This window comes from Dama dama, chromosome 5, assembly GCF_033118175.1.
Source record: "Dama dama isolate Ldn47 chromosome 5, ASM3311817v1, whole genome shotgun sequence".
NCBI lineage: Eukaryota > Metazoa > Chordata > Mammalia > Artiodactyla > Cervidae > Dama > Dama dama.
The window spans coordinates 36,036,195-36,055,636 of NC_083685.1; the positions used below are offsets into that span (position 1 = coordinate 36,036,195).

At 38.1% G+C, this 19,442-nt stretch overlaps 1 protein-coding gene across 2 annotated transcripts in view; it reads right to left on the bottom strand.

The window, feature by feature from the left end:
- Window positions 1–244: 244 nt before the first annotated feature.
- TRPC3 (transient receptor potential cation channel subfamily C member 3) overlaps window positions 245–19,442 on the bottom strand; it is a 70,933-nt gene continuing 51,735 nt past the window's right edge. Inside the window, exons 10-13 of one of the 2 annotated variants that reach the window (XM_061142284.1) lie at window positions 18,948–18,995; window positions 16,960–17,043; window positions 3,290–3,365; window positions 245–684 (exon numbers count right to left, since the gene is read on the bottom strand). In XM_061142284.1, the coding sequence (XP_060998267.1) occupies window positions 542–684; window positions 3,290–3,365; window positions 16,960–17,043; window positions 18,948–18,995 (351 nt within the window). In that variant the 3' untranslated portion in view covers window positions 245–541. The remainder of the gene's footprint in view (window positions 685–3,289; window positions 3,366–16,959; window positions 17,044–18,947; window positions 18,996–19,442) is intronic. The other variant, XM_061142285.1, reaches the window with a different exon arrangement.

Here is a 19,442-nt window from a genome sequence, read left to right on the forward strand (position 1 = left end):
AATTTTTTCAGTTTCTTTAAAAAAAAAAAAAAAATCGCTTCAGCATTTGGACAAGGGAAGGTATGCTAGATGGTGATGGCCTTTCAATTTTTATTTGTATTTCGCTGGCAGTTCAGTTGGTTTTGACAACATTTATTGAGCACCTACTATGTACCAGGCACTGTACTAGATGCTGGAGACATGTAGATAAATAAGACATGGTCCCTGTCCCCAAGGAGCTTACAGTCTCTTGGAGGCAAACAGGTAGTGCAAAGACAGAGTTTATTCTAAAACGGACAAAAAATGTCAGTAATGTAGTTAATTTGGGGCCTTTAAATACAAGGGCATATCATTGTTCGTAATGTCAAGGCAAACAATTAAAATGAAGACCATTTTCGTGTGATAAAACAGTAAAATCATTAAGACCTAACTTTTAAAGATTCACATGATAAAGGTAGTTAATACTAAAAATTTACACCATAGTTTTTCAAGTATTTCGTACTAAGAAATGTTATTGCCCACAGTTGTGCTATAGTCAAAGCCGTAATTCCAGGTTACTGACTCATTCACATCTCAGCATGCTGGGGCTCAGTTTCTCACTGAGCTTATGAATTAGAATGGCTAATTCCTCAGTTGCTTGGCTCTTGTCCTCCAAAAGTTCATAACGAAGGCTGGAGATATCTTGCTTGATTTCCTTTAATTCACCTATAGCGTTTGTATTAAAAAAACATATGATTGGTCATTTGCTCTTTGGATTTAGGAAAAAAACGAAGAGTGAAATTCATACAACATGAATACATTCGTCTCATAATGTCTCCGACATAGTTATTTTGGATTTTTTTCCTTTAAAATGTTTAAGAAATTCTTTGCCTTTAAAAATGTACTGACTCTGGAAAAAGCTATAACAGTAGTCCAACTGTGTTTTAAAAGTAAAAGTCAACTAAAGTATTGTCCTGGCTCAACCAATTTTTAACACAGGATGATTTATCTGTTGGGGCTTCCCAGGTAGCAGATTTATCTGTTAACTAGTAATCTATAATCAGGGTATCTCCTTTCTGCCTTCAGGGAGTTCCTCTGGTTCCCTGAGCCGTAAGAGTTGACACCTTTTATAGATCACCTCCCACTGCTAGGCTAGAATGGAATCCTATTAAAGTGGAACATTACTAAAAATGAATCAATCAACTTAATAGGCAAATACTCACATGGAAGCAGTATATTTGAGGTCAAGTTTGAAGTAAGGGAAAGGAAGGAAAAAGATCTTAGGAAAGATCTTTCTTAGGAAAGCCAATGGTAATGACTATGGAGTTAAGGACACAGTTTGTGTGGCACAAGCAATGATGTATTTAATACAAGGAAATAACAAGCAATGGTGAAATTAAGAAGCTTAGTTGTGATACCACTGGCAAGGTTTACATACACAGAAGACTATAGGAAACTTCTGGCTATTAAAACACAACTATTCCCATAATTTAGCTTGGCAATATTTTGAGAATGTGTAGATTACAATTAAAAACTGGATTCTCTTGCAAAGAACTGAAATGTAGATGAGTCATTGACCTTGAAAGGTAACCTTTGGGCCATGAACTTATCAAGAATCCAAGAAATGATTCTTCAAATCACTGGCACTTTAACAGCATTTTATAATAGAATCACATGTAAAATATATCTTTCATGATATTTCCTGGTATTTTTATGATGTTTTAAAGTATAATCCATGTTCTTTGATTATATTTAAAAGACAGACCCTCTTATTTTAAGGAATCCTAACTCTTCTTCAAGAATACACACAAAAGTTATTTATTCTTTTCATGGCAAAAAAAAAGTGGAGGTGCTTTTCCTTTCACATATGGCAACAGAGTGGAAATTAACTGATCAAATTTGAAATCAAAAGGCTTCCGCGGAAGAAATGGATTCTCACACCATTTACTATCATATTTGGACCATAAGCCAGTGAGCTTCCTCTTGCCTCCCTACTACCATATCCTTCTTCCTTGTTTTTGAGTTATGGGAAGCCTAACATACCAAGTGCTGTATTTACCAATACAGAAATATATTAAATGAGGACGTTACATTGTATGATATACTCTTTTAGTTGGAACTTTGTCCAAAACTCTAAATTCTCTTTAGTCCATTAATTCTCATTAACTCATTTTCCTCTTTTGTGTAAAAGGACTTCGAAGATGGCTCCTTTTTTCTGATGTCATGGTGGCCCAATTCGCCACTTCACTTAATTTTTTTTGTCTTCAGGGAGGTTATGGCACAACTGATAAGGTTTCTGCTTTCTAAACTAAAACTCAATTTCAATTCTGTCTTTGAGATTGTTTCTGGTGACCATGATTTGATTTTTTGCTGATGCCCAAACATACATTGTTAGATTTCTGTGCTACAAACACATATGGCATTGACTCAGATTTGCAAGGGATTTCTTGCATTAATCAAGTAATGGCTTCAGAGTACATCAACAGTTTAGTTTAGCCCTTTCTTAAAAGTGTCGATAGATCTAATAGCATCTCATTGGTGTTGAAAGCTGTAGTTTTCATTAATTTTTTTTTTTTTAAATTTTTTGGCTGTGCTGCAAGGCATGCAGGATCTTAGTTCCTCAACTAGGATTGGAACACTTGCCCCTGCAGTGGAAGCAAGAAATCCCAACCACGGAACCGCCAGGGAATTCCCTGTAGTTGCCGTTTTTAGGGCAACTTATTTTTCCCTGACTGATTTCTTTCCAACCATGGACCTGTGCTTTGGCTTACATCTCAGTGCTTGATGAAAGGTTTTATAGTCCAGACTGATGCGCTGCCTAGAATATGCCTGGAAAATAGGTACGTTCAAGTAAGGTGCCAAGAAGGGAAGTGAAAAGCAAAAGAGAAACATCATATGACAAAAATGGGTTACAGATTTCTTTCTGGACAACAAGTAAAAATTTTTCTGCAAAAAGGTTTGAGCTAATTCTTATTTTACCTGCATCACTGGAAAAATGTTAACACTCAGCTCACTGAAACAGAACTGAAACTACAGACTACTTATGTTACAGGGAATAAAAACTCCCAGAAAGATGACACTCTAAGAATCACTTTACACTCTAAGAATCAGTTAGAGCACTCTGTAGTGATAAACTGTCTCTGACTGACATTTTAAATAACTGTTTATTTTAAAAGACAGAGCTTTAGAAATGTAACATAAGATTTTCCTGTCAATCCTGGAAGAACTCAGTTAACCGAGACTGGATTTTTAAAAGTATCCTTCAATATGAAGTTCTCCACCGTTCATTAAATTAGTTGTAAAAGGATGTTTTTAAGTTGAAGATGCTTACCTTCATTAACTTCATCATTTTCTTTGTCTACTTGTGCTTTCAAAACATATCGCTTTATAAGTCTTTTCATTATTTGCTGTTGGGCCAAAAAAACATTATATCACCAATGATACATATAAGTGATCTGAATCTTATTTCCAAAGAGCTTTACATACCAGTAAAGAACTCAGGGAAGAGAAACTAATGGAAGACTCATTCAGATTTCAGAATTTAATCTCTTTTCACCTGCCCTCAGTTTTTCTGCACAATCCACAGCATTCCCTTGCCCCACCCTTCACCTCCACCCTCTCACCACCAGCCACCCTATTCCAGGAATGCAAGAAGCTTTACAAGAAAAGTTGAGTTGAAAGACTTCAATTCATGATTTTCTTTCATCTAATGATTTCTCTATACTATATTATCATCTATAGACACTACTATATTTTTTAAAACATCTACAATCATATGCTCAATACACAGAATTTGGAGAGTAAAGAGAACAAAAAATAAACAAACCTCATCAATTATTCCACCATCCAAAGATAATCATTGTTGTTATTTTAGTGCTTGTTTTTCCAACATCTTTTTAAATTTTGTATGTAAACTAATTACTATATGTATTATGTTTTCTAAATACCACATATTGTTATATTATGTTTTTCTTTCACAGCAATATATACTGTGAACATATTTCAAATTAAATAAATGCTCTTACAAGATAATTGTTTATCCATACAGAAAAAATTAAGTTGGAGCCCTACTTCACAGAAGCACACAAAAGTGAATCCCATATGCATCTTAAATATGAAAGGCAAAGCTTCTAAATCATTTAAAAGAAAGCATAGAAGAAAACATATTTATAAATTCAATGCACAACTGGATGTTTTCCAAACAAAATTAAAAATTCTAATATAGTAGAAAAGATTGATAAACTCAACTTCATTACAATTAAAACTTCTGTTTATAAAGATACCAGAAAGAAAGCAAGTTACACACTGGGAGAAAACACTGATGATACCTACAACCTGCAAAGAATTTGGATCCAAGATATATGAAGAGCTTTGATAAGAAAAATTCAAATAATCCAACAGGAAAATGGGCAAAAAAACAAACAGGCACTTCACTGAAATGGAACTGTGAATGGTCAACAAGCAGATGAAACAATCTCAAAATGTTTTCTTTAGGGAAATACAAATTACAATTAAAAGAGATACAGGGGCATGGGGGAAAGAAGCATTGGATGAAGGCAGTCAAATGGTACAAACTTTCAGTTATAAAATAAGTAAGTACTATAATGTGATGCACATCATAATAAATCCAATTAATGCTGCAGTAGTTCCATATGAAAGTTGGTAAGGGAGTAAATCCGAAGAGTTCTTGTCCCAAGAAAACTATTTTTTTCCTATTTCTTTAATTTTGTATCTATATGAGATCATTAATGTTCACTGAACTTACTGTGCTAATCATTTGATTATGTACATAAGTCAAATCATTATGCTGTACACCTTAACCTTATACAGAGCTGTATGTCAATTATATCTCAATAAAGCTGGAAAAAGGAAAAACGTAGCACAATTTTATATCAAAAAAGGGAAAAATTAATAGATCTTACAATGCCAAGTGTTGGAAAGGCTGTGGATCAATGGGACTCTTGTACTTTACCATCACGAGTATGTGTGTGTGTGTTAGTTGCTTAGTCGTGTCCGACTCTTTGCAACCCCATAGACCGCAGCCCACCAGGCCCCTCCGTCCATGGGGTTCTCCAGGCAAGGGTACTGGAGTGGGTTGCCATTTCCTTCTCCAAAAGAAACTATAGAAAGAAAGAAAGGTATGAGTATAAGTAGATAATTTTGAAAAACAATTCAGCATTATCTTTTTTTTTTAAATACGGTTGATGTACAATATTCTACTAGCTTCAGGTGTACAATAAAGTGATTTAATATTGGTTATTAAAAAGTGGCTCTCTTTCCCTGTGCCATACAATATATCTTTGCAGCTTATTTTATACATAGTAGTTTGTGCCTCTTAATTTCCTATTGATTTGTTATTATCTTTTATTTTTTTATTTTTTTTTATTTTTTATTTTTTTGATTTGTTATTATCTTTTAAAACTGAACACTTGCATATCCTTTCACCCAGAAAGTCCACTCCTTGGTACAGGAGAAACTCTGCACATGTGGACCAAGAGACAGACATAGACAAGGTTTATAGAAACCTTGTCTGAGACGCAAAAAACCTGGAAACAATCCAAACAAATACCAAAAAGACAAATCATGGTATATCACACAATGTAATGTCATTGTGCTCACCAATGAAATTCATTAGTGAAATTAATGAACCAGAGCCACACACAGTATGGATGAATCTTAGAAGCATAAATATTGAATAAAAAATTCAAGTTGCAGACTTCATTAAGTATGAAATTATTTTCATAAAGTTAATAACAAATCTACACAAAGCATTTTTCAGATTGTCTATATATGTAATAGGGTTTCCCTGGTGGCTCAGTGGCAAAGAGGTAAAGAATCCACCTGCTAATGCAGAGACTCAAGTTCAATCACTGGGTCACAAAGATCCCCTGGAGAAGGAAATAGCAACCCACTCCAGTATTCTGGCCTGGAAAATCCCACAGATAGGGGAGCCTGGCAGGCTAAAGTCCATGGGGTCACAAAGAATCAGACATAACTTAGCAACTAAACAATATATAAGACATAACTTAGCAACTAAACAATATATATGCAATAAGCCTATATTTGAAAAGAAAACCAAAGCAAGAAGGTGAGAAATCCAAATTTCAGGATACTGATTACCCCTTAGGTGGAGGCAAGGGTGTGGCCTCAGGAGGAGAAGCCAAGCAGAGGCAATGAACAGACTCGGTTATCACTCTCTGGGAGGTGGTGGCTTCCTAGGTATGCACATAGTTATATATCATAATTGATTATGTGTTGCACACATTCTTCTGCATATATCATACATCACATTAAAAAGATAATAAAGGAAAACAGTCTGAACTGAAATGCAGATATAGTGAGGGTGGAAAATATACCTCAGTTTTAAGACAGTAAAAATTGTGAACTGAAGTGACCCACTAGATGCCAAGGTCACGTAAAAAGGAGAAATGCTGGACAATTCAAAATGTCTGCCTCAGAGAATAAAGATAAATTGAGAAGGAAATTCATGCTATCAAGAAGGAAGAGCCCATTTTATCAGTCATAAAATATATATATATAAATATACATATTATATATATGTATTTATATATAAAATGCGTTGGGTTGTGTGGAATCGGAACCTCAGGACAGACTCACAGCTGGGTGGATCTTAGCCAGGACTCATACATTCATTCACAAAATATTTAGCTCTGTGCCAGGTACCAGGTGGCAAGAATATACAGAACTATACAAAAAAAGCTCATTATGACCCACATAACTACGATGGTGTGATCACACTCACCCAGAGCCAGACATTCCATCCTGGAGTGTGAAGTCAACTGGGCCTTTGTACATCACTACAAACAAAGCTAGTGGAGGTGATGGAATTCCAGTTGAGACATTTCAAATCTTAAAAGATGATGCTGTCAAAGTGCCGCACTCAATATGCCAGCAAATTTGGAAAGCTCAGCAGTGGCCACAGGACTGCACGAGGTCAGTTTTCATTCCAGTCCCAAAGAAAGGCAATGCCAAAGAATGTTCAAACAACTGCACAATTGCACTCATCTCACACGCTAGCAAAGTAACGCTCAAAACTCTCCAAGCCAGGCTTCAACAGTACATGAACCATGAACCATGAACGTCCAGATTTCAAGCAGGATTTTGAAAAGGCAGAGGAACCAGAGATTAAATTGCCAACATCCATTGCATCATCGAAAAAGCAAGAGAGTTTCAGAAAAACATCTACTTCTGCTTTATTGACTATGCCAAAGCCTTTCACTGCGTGTATCACAACAAACTGTGGGAAATTCTTAAAGAAATGGGAAAGCAGACCACCTGACCTGCCTCCTGAGAAGTCTGTGTGCAGGTCAGGAAGCAACAATGAGAACTGGACATGAGAACTGGTTCCAAATCGGAAAGGAGTACATCAAGGCTGTATGTTGTCACCCTGCTTATTTAACTTATATGCAGAGTACATCATGCGAAATGTCAGGCTGGATGAAGCACAAGGTGAAATGAAGATTGCCAGGAAAAATATCAATAACCTCAGATATGCAGATGACACCACCCTTATGGCAGAAAGTGAAGAAGCACTTGAAAGAAAGTAAAAAGCCTCTTGATGAAAGTGAAAGAGGAGAGTGAAAAAGCTGGCTTAAAACTCAACATTTAGAAAATGAAGATCATGGCATTCAGTCCCATCACTTCATGGCAAATAGATTGGGAAACAATGGAAATAGTGACAGACTTTATTTCTTTGGGCTCCAAAACCACTGCAGATGGTGACTGCAGCCATGAAATGAAAAGACACTTGCTCCTTTGAAGAAACGCTATGACCAACCTAGACAGCATATTAAAAAGCAGAGACATTACTTTGACAACAAAGGTCCATCTAATCAAAGTATAGTTTTTCCAGTAGTCATGTATGGATGTGAGAGTTGGACTCTAAAAAAGCTGAGCACTGAAGAATTGGTGCTTTTGAACTGTGGTGTTGAAGACTCTTGAGAGTCCCTTGGACTGTAAGGAGATCCAACCAGTCCATCCTAAAGGAAATCAGTCCTGAATATTCATTGGAATGACTGATGTTGAAGCTGAAACTCCAATATTTTGGCCACCTGATGTGAAGAACTGACTCATTGGAAAGACCCTAACGCTGGGAAAGATTGAAGGCAGAAGGGGATGACAGAGGATGAGATGGTTGGATGGCATCACTACTCGATAGAGGTGAGTTTGAGTAAGGTCCAGGAGTTGGTGATGGACAAGGAAGCCTGACATGCTGCATTCCATGGGGTCACAAAGAGTCAGACACCACTGTGCGGCTGAACTGAACTGTGTCAGGTACCATACTAGACACTGCGGATGCAACAGGGAACACAATCACTGCTCCGATGAAACTTCACCAGAAGAACTCACTATGACGCATCAACATATCAGGATGTAATTAAGTTTAGGGGACAATGTAGGCATATTCTTATAAAAGAAAAAAACAAAAGTTTATCAGTTTAAAGCAGCTTCAAAGGCAGTAATACAAATCAGTAAGAAAAGACTACTCAGCAAATAGCTCTGGGATAATATATCATCCTTACAAGGAAGTTAAAAGGATAAGCCATAAGGAAAAGGTTGATAAATCTAACCATATCAAGACAGTTTATAACTTTCATACAAGGAAGGATACCAGATAACATGCAATCTTATGTCAAATGGGATTTTTCCTATTGTCCTAGAATTGCTGATAAACTCAAAACTGATGACAAAGGATGATAAGTACCCCATGGTCTAAGACCATGTTGCCACCTGCAGTTGGAGCCAGCTACCTCCCCTCAGAGTTTACTAAGAATCTCTAGACCAGTTCTGAACCTACCAACTTGCCTGGATTTGAATGTGTTTGAATTGTTTACAGGCTACAGAATCTTGGTGACAATCTGTGTAGTGGAAATGTTAGAACATATCTTGTAAAAGGCAATAAAAGTAAATTACGTAGAAGGTGCTCAATTAATGTAACTATTATTCCTTATTAGCATTTACACTTCTTTTACAAAGCAAAGTCTTTATTAACCAATAAATAATGCTGGGACTGCAGGCAAGGATCATGAAACTTCTGAGCAATAAGTAAAAGTATGATTTAAAATATTATCTCTACTAGATTTCCAATGGAGTCTTTAATCAAAGCCAGTATCAAAAATTAAATTGGTCATTTACAGAATCATCTTCTTTCCCTTTTGGTTAAATTGCTAACTAATGCAAGGGAAGTCTATAAATTAACTTCCACATTCCACAGGCCTCCTGGAATTACCCATATATCTCTGTATGAGCCTGTGAGTCACTCTTTCAGGGAGATATTGCAACTTTATTCAGTGGACTATGATATTCTCTGTCCAGGGTATGGAAAGCTTGGTGGTAGTTACCTCAAACATTATCTCTTGCAAACAAATTTAAGTTCACTTCTCAGTCCTCCATTAAGACTGGAAGAAGGAATGAGATTTGCATGGTTGGATATTTGCTATGCTCTGCCTTTCCAAAAGGCATCAAAGCTTTTCTTTTTATTTCCTTATTTTTTACTAATTCAATTAACAATTGGTGGGACCTCCCTGGTGGTCCAGTGGTTAAGAATTCACTTTGCAATGCTGGGACATGGGTCTGATTCCCTGGTTGGGGAACTAAGATCCCACACGCCTTGGAGCAACTAAGTCCAGTGCCGCACCTAGAGAGTCTGTGTGCCGCGACAAAAGACCCAGTGTGCTGAAACTAAGACCTGATGCAGCCAGATAAAAAAATATTAAAAAATTCAACTAACAATTTTTAAGTACTCTATCAGACATTTTTACATTCACCTTCTCATTTACTCCTAGAGAGAAGCCAAAGTTGACTGACATCAGCCAAAATTGATTTGACATACATACATGCATGTATGTATGTATAGATTCATACATCTATAAAGTATGAATATAAAGTAAAAAGATAGGTTTGGACAAACACAAAGAACTTGGAAGTAAAAAGTAGCATTTAGGGGAGGGAAGGGACCTTGTAAATCATGTGTTTTTCATTTTTCATACCACTTATTGTGACATATCCTGACATACCATTGTGCAGCTTCTGAATAAATCACAGGGTCTGTGATTCAGACCCTGCTACTTCTTCCAGACAGCTGGTTTAGTCTATTTTGGGACAACTGTAGCTGTTAAAAAATTCCTTTGTATTGAGCCAAAAGTCTGCTTCACTGTACTTTCTTAACTACTGGTCCAAGTTTTGTTCTTTGGAGAAATGGAGAGCAGATCTGCTTCTTCTTCTGCCTGATCAGCTTTCGCCTCCTCTGCGTTTCCCTGGGTCCCCATACCATCTTATTTACATCTCACCTACACCACGGAGCCATATCCCAGGGCTGTGTGAAGGTCCACCTACTTTTTTCTTTCCTTCCCTTCCTCTCCATCTCTGTGCTGCCCTTCCATTCCAGTGGTGAGATCCTTGAAGCCATGGACCAGATCTCTGTAGTCTTAGAACTTAGGACCATGCATGACAGAGGATATCTTGAATGTGCCATGAAGCTTAAAGTTAGTGCCTCTTTATGCCTTGTGCTTCAGTAAAATCAAGCCTTCATGGATCAGACCAGAGACGAACATGGGGACTAACAACAGTCTAACACTCTCTGGGCCAAGGCTGTTCCCAAGCCAAGGAAGGCTGGGAAAGCAGAACTGCCACAGAAGACAGTGGAGAGAGAAGTCACAAGAGCCGACAGCTCAGCTTTTGTGGAGGAGTCTTAAAATATATTCCCATTTCTCAAAGTCAAATTAGAATATCTAAGTACTTTTAACTTGAATAGCACAGGTATTCATGAGAAGAATTTAATCATAGCCATCCCTCTAAGTCTTTATGTTCTGGAGCTGAAGTTGAAGCTCCAATACTTGGGCCACCTGATGTGATGACAACTCATCGGAAAAGACCCTGATGCTAGGAAAGACTGAAGGCAGGAGGAGAAGGGGGCAACAGAGGGTGAGATGGTTGGATGGCACCACTGACTCAATGGACATGAGTTTGAGCAAGCTCCAGGAGATGGTGAAGGACAGGGAAGCCTGGCATGCTGCAGTCCATGGGGGTCCCAAGGAATTGGACACAACTTAGCAATTGAACAAGCCCTCCAAATCTTTATGCGCTCCAGAAAAATCATTTCCAGTTTCAAGAAAAATTCTTTATATACATAAAAAATTCCAGCATGCTATTAATAATTAATGGTAATATAAATAATACCACCCTTGATCAGGGCATTTTTAAACATTTCCTTTGCTGCCCTTTGAGACACATCTGAATGTGAATGTGTTTTTGAAGTAATTGTCTTGGAGAAGAAACATTCATTTGAATGTAAAACATGTAAGGTGATGACCTGACTGGTGATGGTCACATGTTTTTTTGAGGGTAGCTGTGACTATTTTTATTTATTTTTGGTTACACTCAGTCTTTGGTGCTGCCCACAGGCCTTCTCTATTTCTGGGGAGTGGGCACTAGTCTTCTAGCATTGTGGTTCATGGGCTTCTCATTGCACTGGCTTCTCTTGTTATGAAGCACAGCCCTAGGGGCATGGGTCTCAGAAGTTGTGGCACACAAGCTAAGTTGCTCCATGGCATGTGGAATCTTCCAGACCAGGGATTGAACCCACGTCCCCTTCACTGGCAGGGGGATTCTTATCTGGCTGTGATTGTTTTTGAAAAAATGTGAAGTCAGATGGCACTGAGCCTTGTTAATACAGCTGAGTTCAGTAATGAGAAAGTAACAAGGCATTTTTGTGTGTCTTAAAAACTAAAAATAAAAGTAATTTTTAGAGGTATTTCAAAAATATTCTGATCTGTAATAGAATGACTAGAATTAGTGTATTCTGAAAGTCACCCCTTTGAAGGAAATCTCCCCATTTAGCAGATTAAGATATGAAATTTCCTTAAGGTAAGTCATATAATCACACTACGTGAAACAAAAACTCCTAACAAATACACCAGTTGTTATCGCTCAAGGAGTTCTTAACAGGTAGACTTTATTCTAAATATAATCAAGACACTTTTATGAAGTTTGCTGTGTATATAGCTGAGATCTCTTCCCTCAGTTTCTCTTTTTTCTACTATCACTTTTGGGGAGCTACAGAAGATTATACCACAGGCACAGGGAATTCATCTCCTTAGAAAACACAAAATGTACAGGATTCTGGAGTCTCTAGGCATTTAGCAAGGACCATTTCCTCTAAAAGCACAGCAATTTTCAATGTGACAATAAACTCAGACGTTTCTCTACTTCTAAATCACTCAAAAGCTATAAGGAGAACAGGAAACAGAAACACTAACTCCTTCATTAATGAGACTTAGAGGAGCACATTTTTTTTTTTAGAAAGGTTATGAAAAGGTCAAATGGGGATGTGGAGGCATGCCAAGAGCAGACATTCATGGCTAAGGACTTCCCTTGACCTTTGATACCAAGTCTTCAGAAGCTTAGAATACAGGGCTAAAAGGAAAACTGTAAAGAAAAGTTGTATTTGCTAGAAGTACTTTGTCAGTGAGGTGGAGAGGGAGAGTCTGCCATGTGAACAATCATTCAGTGCTATTCTCAACAAGGGAAAATAAAGAATAAATTGAATTCACACACACAACCCTGTGTGTCCATGTGTGATAAGTCGCATCTGACTCTTTGCAGACCCACGAGCTGTAGCCCACCAGGCTCCTCTGTCCATGGGATTCTCCAGGCAAGAATACTGAAGTGGGTTGCCATGCCCTCCTCCAGGGGATCCCCCTGACCCAGGGATCCAACCGGCGTCTCTTATGTCTACCTGCATTGGCAGGTGAGTTCTTTACCACCAGCACCATCTGGGAAGCCCCACACGATCCTATACCTAAAGGCAAACTCCTATTAGCCTGGGATGGGGCCCTGGAATTCTCTGACCCCACTCCAACTTCCTGAAAGCAGTTGGTCTGGGAGGAATTTACTTCATTCAAGACTGAGTAATAGTCAGTAAGAAATCTACAGAACATCTGTACTAAGATAGTCCAAGAAAAAGGATAAAACAAAGAGCAAATAAAGAACACGGATTAGAAAAATACAAAAGAAGAGATGAAAACACCTAATGTCATTACTGATACATAATCTTTTAAAAATAGGAGCTGATCCTGTCTTGAACCAAGAGCACAAGGAAAATATGGCAAGTCAAAGGAGGAAATGCTATTTAAGTTTGAAAATCTCAGGAAGAAGAGGAAGAAAACATTAAAATCATCACAGAAATAAAAGATATATTTGAAGCAGCCCATATGAAGATAGACAGGAATAAAAGACAGGATGAGAAAAGAGAAGCCAAAGGGGGAAATGGATAAAAAAATAATTCAAAAGGCAGAGAGGAAAAAAGATGCTGCAGACTTCTGATTGGTCTCTTTGAAGAGACTCCAAATAATGGAATGGAAAAAAATATTTCAAAATATAGTTCAAAGAAATTATTCAGAAATAAAAGGCATGTACTTGAATGTACAGACTGAAAAGACATACTCTATGCCAGAAAAAATGCATACAGATCCAATCTTCAGAACAATCAAGTTGTTGACTTAAAAGGTAAAGAAAATGTGGGCATTCGTATCAAAATCTCAGGTCAAAGGAAGAAGCATATGAGAAAAACAATCAGGTTGGCTTCAAACTTTTCCACACCAACATTCCATTCTTGGAGCAGCAGAGCAATGTTGATAAACACATCAAGAAAATTAAGTCATTATCAAAGAACTTCACAGCTGGTCAATATGAATATACAGAAAGTAGAAAATAGTTTAGGACATGAAATAACTCATAGAACGTGGTTCCCATGAGCTCTTTTTGAAGAAACTGGTGGGAGACAAACAACCTGATAAAGAGATGAACAGAAAATTAAGGCAAAAAGACTAGTGGTGTGTACTGAATCTGTTTAACTAAAGGACTAAAACTAAAGCAAATGTGGATTATAATCCTACAAGGTAGTGAAAAGGATCAGAAAATATACCTCTGCACCCCGCCAAGTATACCACTGGGACATAAGAACTTTTTGTGGCTGCTGCTGCTAAGGCGCTTCAGTCGTGTCTGACTCTATGCAACCCCACAGACGGCAGCCCACCAGGCTCCTCTGTCCCTGGGATTCTCCAGGCAAGAATACTGGAGTGGGTTGCCAAAGAGCAGGAGATAAATTTCCCTTCGTGAAGGTCTTCCCCGTCCCACCTCTGCCCCATACCAAGAGGAAGAGAACAACCATCATCACTAGAAACAGGAAGATAGCTCAGAGATGTGTCTGCACAAACACAAACCTCACTACAGTAACCCTAATCTTCCGTAATCTCCCCACATATGTACCTTCCCACAATTAACCACCCCTGGGAGCACAAATCTCTTCGTTTTGTCACTACTCCACAAATTCACTGCCACTTTTAGGATGGTATCTAAGTCCCAGATTCTAACTACCCCTTTGAGTTATTCAGCACTGAGTCCTCCCATGTGTTTGCATTTTGCACGCATAAATAAAACTATTTTTTTTCTCCTGTAAACCTGCCTTTTGTCAGCTTAATTCACAGGCCCCAGCTACTGAACCTAATGGGGAGAGGAAAGATTTTATATGCCCTATCCCTGCAATTCTAATATTTAACTAGCAAAAGCTGGGAGGAGGAGGAGGGGGAAAATGGTGAAAGATAAATACACTGATTTTTTCGTATTTTAGCTTGAAACTTATAAATCAAGTAACAGATACAGGTATGTGCACAGCACCAAGACAAATAATATAATCCATTTCAGCAGAGACTGCCAATTCTCTTCCTTTGATTTTTAGCTCAGTACATGGAGACTAGGAATTAAGACTCATTTCCCAGCTTCTACTGCAGATATGTTGTTTGTGTAACTTTACAGAAGCTCCTTAGAGAAACGAGGCATCTTTCTTCTCTATCACTGTCTGACTATATTTTGAAATGCAGAAATAACAGCCAGAGCTCTGGTAGCTTTCTTGGACCATGAGATCATGTTCAGATGAAAGCCAATCATGACAGGGTAATATGACAGAAACAGCCTGGGTCTGTGACAGGGGTAGATACATAACAGCCCTGGAAGGGCCACCTCCGGAGTTCTTGGATAGAAGAGAGAAATACGTTTCTATGTTCTTCTAGCTTATGCGGTGGTTGGTATTTGGCAGTTTTGTGTGATTTGCACCAGTTAATCCTAACTAATATAACACTCTGAGGAGTACTTTAAAATGATACTGGGCACAGGAATGAAAATCTGAACAAATGGAAAGGTAAAAATATTCTTAAGAAGTAAGACACAACATTATAAAGGAGTCAATTCTTCTTAAGTGAACACCATCCCAATAAAAATATCGACAGAATATTTTGCAAACTAGACAAGCTGACTCTAAAGTTTAAATAGAAAAATAAACAGGAAAGAATAATCAGGAAAATTATGCAAAATAAGAATCTTAAAGTAAGGACATATGTAAGTGTTTATATTCTGTTTGATTCTGTTTTAAACTATAATAATTAAAACAATGTGGTCCTACAGAATATTGAAAACTGAGAAATCTAAGTAGATAAGGGAATTAGTAAATGATTAAAGTGATATTTCAAATCAACAGAAAATATAGATTATTCAACACACCCAGCTGTATGATCATCTGGAAAAAAAATATACTGGGGTCCCCACCAACACATTGCATAAAAATGTATTCTATACAGGTTAAACGTTATCATTTAAAACTGAAACATGAGCATACCAAGGAAAATATAGGTAAAAATATTATTAAATATCCTCATATGGGAGAGGAGCATTTGAAACAGGACACAAAATCTGAAGTCGGAAAAATTTGACCACACACAATTTTCAATAGCTGGCGGGGGTGGGGGGTGGAAATATACCAAAAAATACCACACACACCAAAAAAATGGGGAGATTACTTACTACAGTATTGCTTGTAATAGCTTGTAATGGTTACATTATATTCCATTAAATGGGTGTATTTAATTTATCAGTCTTCTACTGATAGAATCAGAGCAAATACTGGCAACATGATAGAAATAGAGCAGACATTTCTATCAATAGAAGGCTGATAAATTAAATACATCCATATAATAGAATACATTGTAACCATTACAAAGGGCTTCCCTTGTAGCTCAGTGGGTAGAATCTGCCTGCAATGCAGGAGACCCAGGTTCGATTCCTGGGTGGGGAAGATCCCCTGGAGAAGGAAATGGCAACCCACTCCAGTATTCTTGCCTGGAGAATCCCACAGACAGAGGAACCTGGCGTGCTACAGTCCATAGCGTCGCAAGAGTCAGAGACAACTTAGCGACTAAACCACCACCATATAACCAAGTAAGGCTTTGACAATCAGTGGGCTAAGCAATTCTGTAGAATATGCTGCTTCCAAGAAAATGTTATGAAGAGGACCATACCCATTAATTGATACTATCATTCATTATAAATTCTTTGATCCTCATTCTTAATCTTGTACTCAGCAGCAATCTAAAGCTTTGGTAGTCAAAACAACTACCAATGGTAGTCAAAGCCAGGTGAGAAGGACTATACCCTCTTCTGAGTTAGAAAACAGTGCTGAAATGTCACATTCAATATCACAGTGCAATAGATACTTTATTAAGTAGTACTGATGCAACAGTGTAACCTAGGATTCCATTTGAAAAACAGATTATGTGCAGAAATGTATTAGGTTTTTGTACTGTGAGAACATTATTTTCCTAATACGCCAAATCTCCCACTGCTTTCTCCAGTTCAAGGTACATGAAAGTGACCTTTGGAAAATTGTGGCAACACTTTGCTATCAATATCACAAAGGTACTCTTCTTCTAAAGAAAGGAAAGAAGAACTTGGACTCTGATTTCTAAAGTGCTCTCCAAATAACATACCATTTTCTCTGTTCCGTTTCGACCTCACAGTACATAGGAAGTGTACATAATTCTACTCACTATTCACACACACACAAGCACATGCAAGCACACACACAGACAGCAGCACAGAGACACGTGAGGAACTACATTCAGATAAAGATAAATGTCTGTGAATGCTTACCTGATAACGTGTTGGCTGATTGAGAATGCTGTTAAAACTGTGTGATTCAAAAACTCTTGAGTTAGACTGAGTGAAGAGGTTTAACTAGGAAAAAATACAATTAACCTAGTAAATTAGAATACATTTATTTGGAAACCATAAATACAATCCACTTTATTCTCCTTGATAACGTTTCTGGAGTCAGCATTTCCAAGGGACATTTTGTGGAAGCTGAGTTTTACAAGTGACTTGATTTCCAAAGGCAAAAATTAATGTGAGTAACGTGCTCACATTTATCAAAATGTTGGCAGAATGTCCTGCAATAAAACTATTGAAAAAAATACATTTAAAAAAATTTTTCTTGAAAAAAAAAATTTTTTTTAAGTTGGCTGGTGTTAAACAATTGTTCTTGGGGTCCTTGTATACTTGTCAAAATGCCTTCATGGATTTGGGAAGAAGTTACACGAACCAGCTCCATCTGCTTGAGTCTGGTTCCTCTCCTACACTTGAACAGAAATACACTACGTGTTCAGATGGTATCATCTGGCATTTTGTAATCCAAAAACAGGACCAAAGCAACGTGTCTTACTAAGTGTCTTGGTCTTAGACTGTGTCAGCTTCACCACTTTGAACAGAATTGGACTCAAGTATTTGGTTTTCCTTTCTCTTTTTCTTTTTTAAGGTTTAACTTTTGGGTAGGAACAGAAAACAAGAGGAGAAGCTCCTTACTGTCTACCCTTCATGTACGTGAACGAGGCCTGCATTTTATTTGCAGATACGCCACTACCTATAAGGTGTGATTCAAAGGCAGGTCCCTTTATCCAAAAATATGTACTCACTCCACCACCTGCCTCTCCAGCATCATAACTCAGGAAGAGATGGGATACTAGGGGATAGGAAATGGCACTGATAGGCAATGATCCTCTTGATTTTGTCCTCTTTTCAATAGTGGCAGGAAAAAACTTCGGGGAACAAAGTTAATTCTCCTAATTTGCCGCTAGAGGTCAGTCTCTGTTGACTAGTAGGGCTTCCCTGGTGTTAATTCTCCTGTTTTGCCACTAGAGGTCAGTCTCTGACTGTTGACTGGGGTTAGCTGTAAAAGATTGATTTCTTGAGTCTCTTCCCTGTCTTCTAAAAAAGAAAACAGAAACATATAATTTCTCCAATTTTTTTTTTTAACTAAACTCTGGACACAGAGATTATCTATGAGGATTAATAAGATTAAAGAGATAAAAGCAGCTCCATGCACAACTTAAAAAATAAAATCAAAATGGCAGTTGGGAGATGGGGAGGCTGGGCATCATGGCTCCTGAGAAATCTGTGCTCAATCTTCCTCCTGTCTCCAGCAACTGCCCTGAAGAAAACTATTCTTCCTGCCAGTGGTACCATGCAGGCAGGAGAGGACACCCTGAACAGAGAATATCACTTGCTCTCCTCACATCCCTGCAAGCGAGCTGCTTTAAAGCAAATGAACAGGGGTCTAGGTGGCCACATGCCATCCGAACGTGCTCTCTTCAGCCTCTTCGTGTTTCTCCCCTTCTGCGTTATGACAATATTAGGAATGAAGTCAGAAGTCAGTGAAATCAGTTGCCTACAGAAAGAAAACTTGAAGGTGTGACATGCTAGAGCTGAGTTCCCATGCTCGAGTAACTTCCTTTTCAAATAATAAAGTCTCAGAGAATAATAATCAAATCCCCAGAGTAACAAAGTCCATCTCAGCAGTAGCAGGAATCACCCAGGCTGGCAATTAGAGCCCAACTCCTTTAAAAGACCAGCTAGGCTGCAGCCGAAGGCACGGCCTGTGGGGAGGAAGAGGGGCAGAAACCCAGTCAGAGCCTCAGCTTCTGAGCAGGAGGTAGCCAGGTCCAGCAGAGAGTGCTAGACTCTGATGCTGGAAAACATGACCTGCATAACTGCCCCACAATGGCGAGCCCCTGTGACCTTGCATGAGTGAGTTATTATGACTTCAGTTGTCTTATCTATAAAATGGGAATAATAATAATACCTACCTTACAGCGTTGCATGAGGTTCAAACGTACAGCAAAGCACTTTGTAAACTGTGAATGAGGAAGGGCACTGATATTTGTTGAGGCTGGAATTCTGTACATCTCATAGCATCCTCACAGTAATGCTATGAAGTTTTCTCTCTTTCAGGCGAGACCATTATGGTTCAGAGTGATGAAATGAGTTGTCCATGTGAGTTTCTAATAAGCCAGAATTCAAACCCAGGTCTAGTGCCAAGGCTCTCTTCCTTACATTATGCTGCTTTTCACTGTATATAATCAGGTATTATTTGAAGTCACAGCCAATCACTGTCATGCAACTTAATATCCTTAAGAGCCCATATTCAGGTCAAACAAAGAAGGTTTAAAAGGCTGCCTTCTTAAAGAGTAAGATGCAGGGTATTACAAATCTTGGAGATGCACATCGCTTTGAAAAAGTAAGAAATTAAATTGTGCTGATCCCATCTTTACCCTCAGCATCAACTGAGAAAAAATATGCAC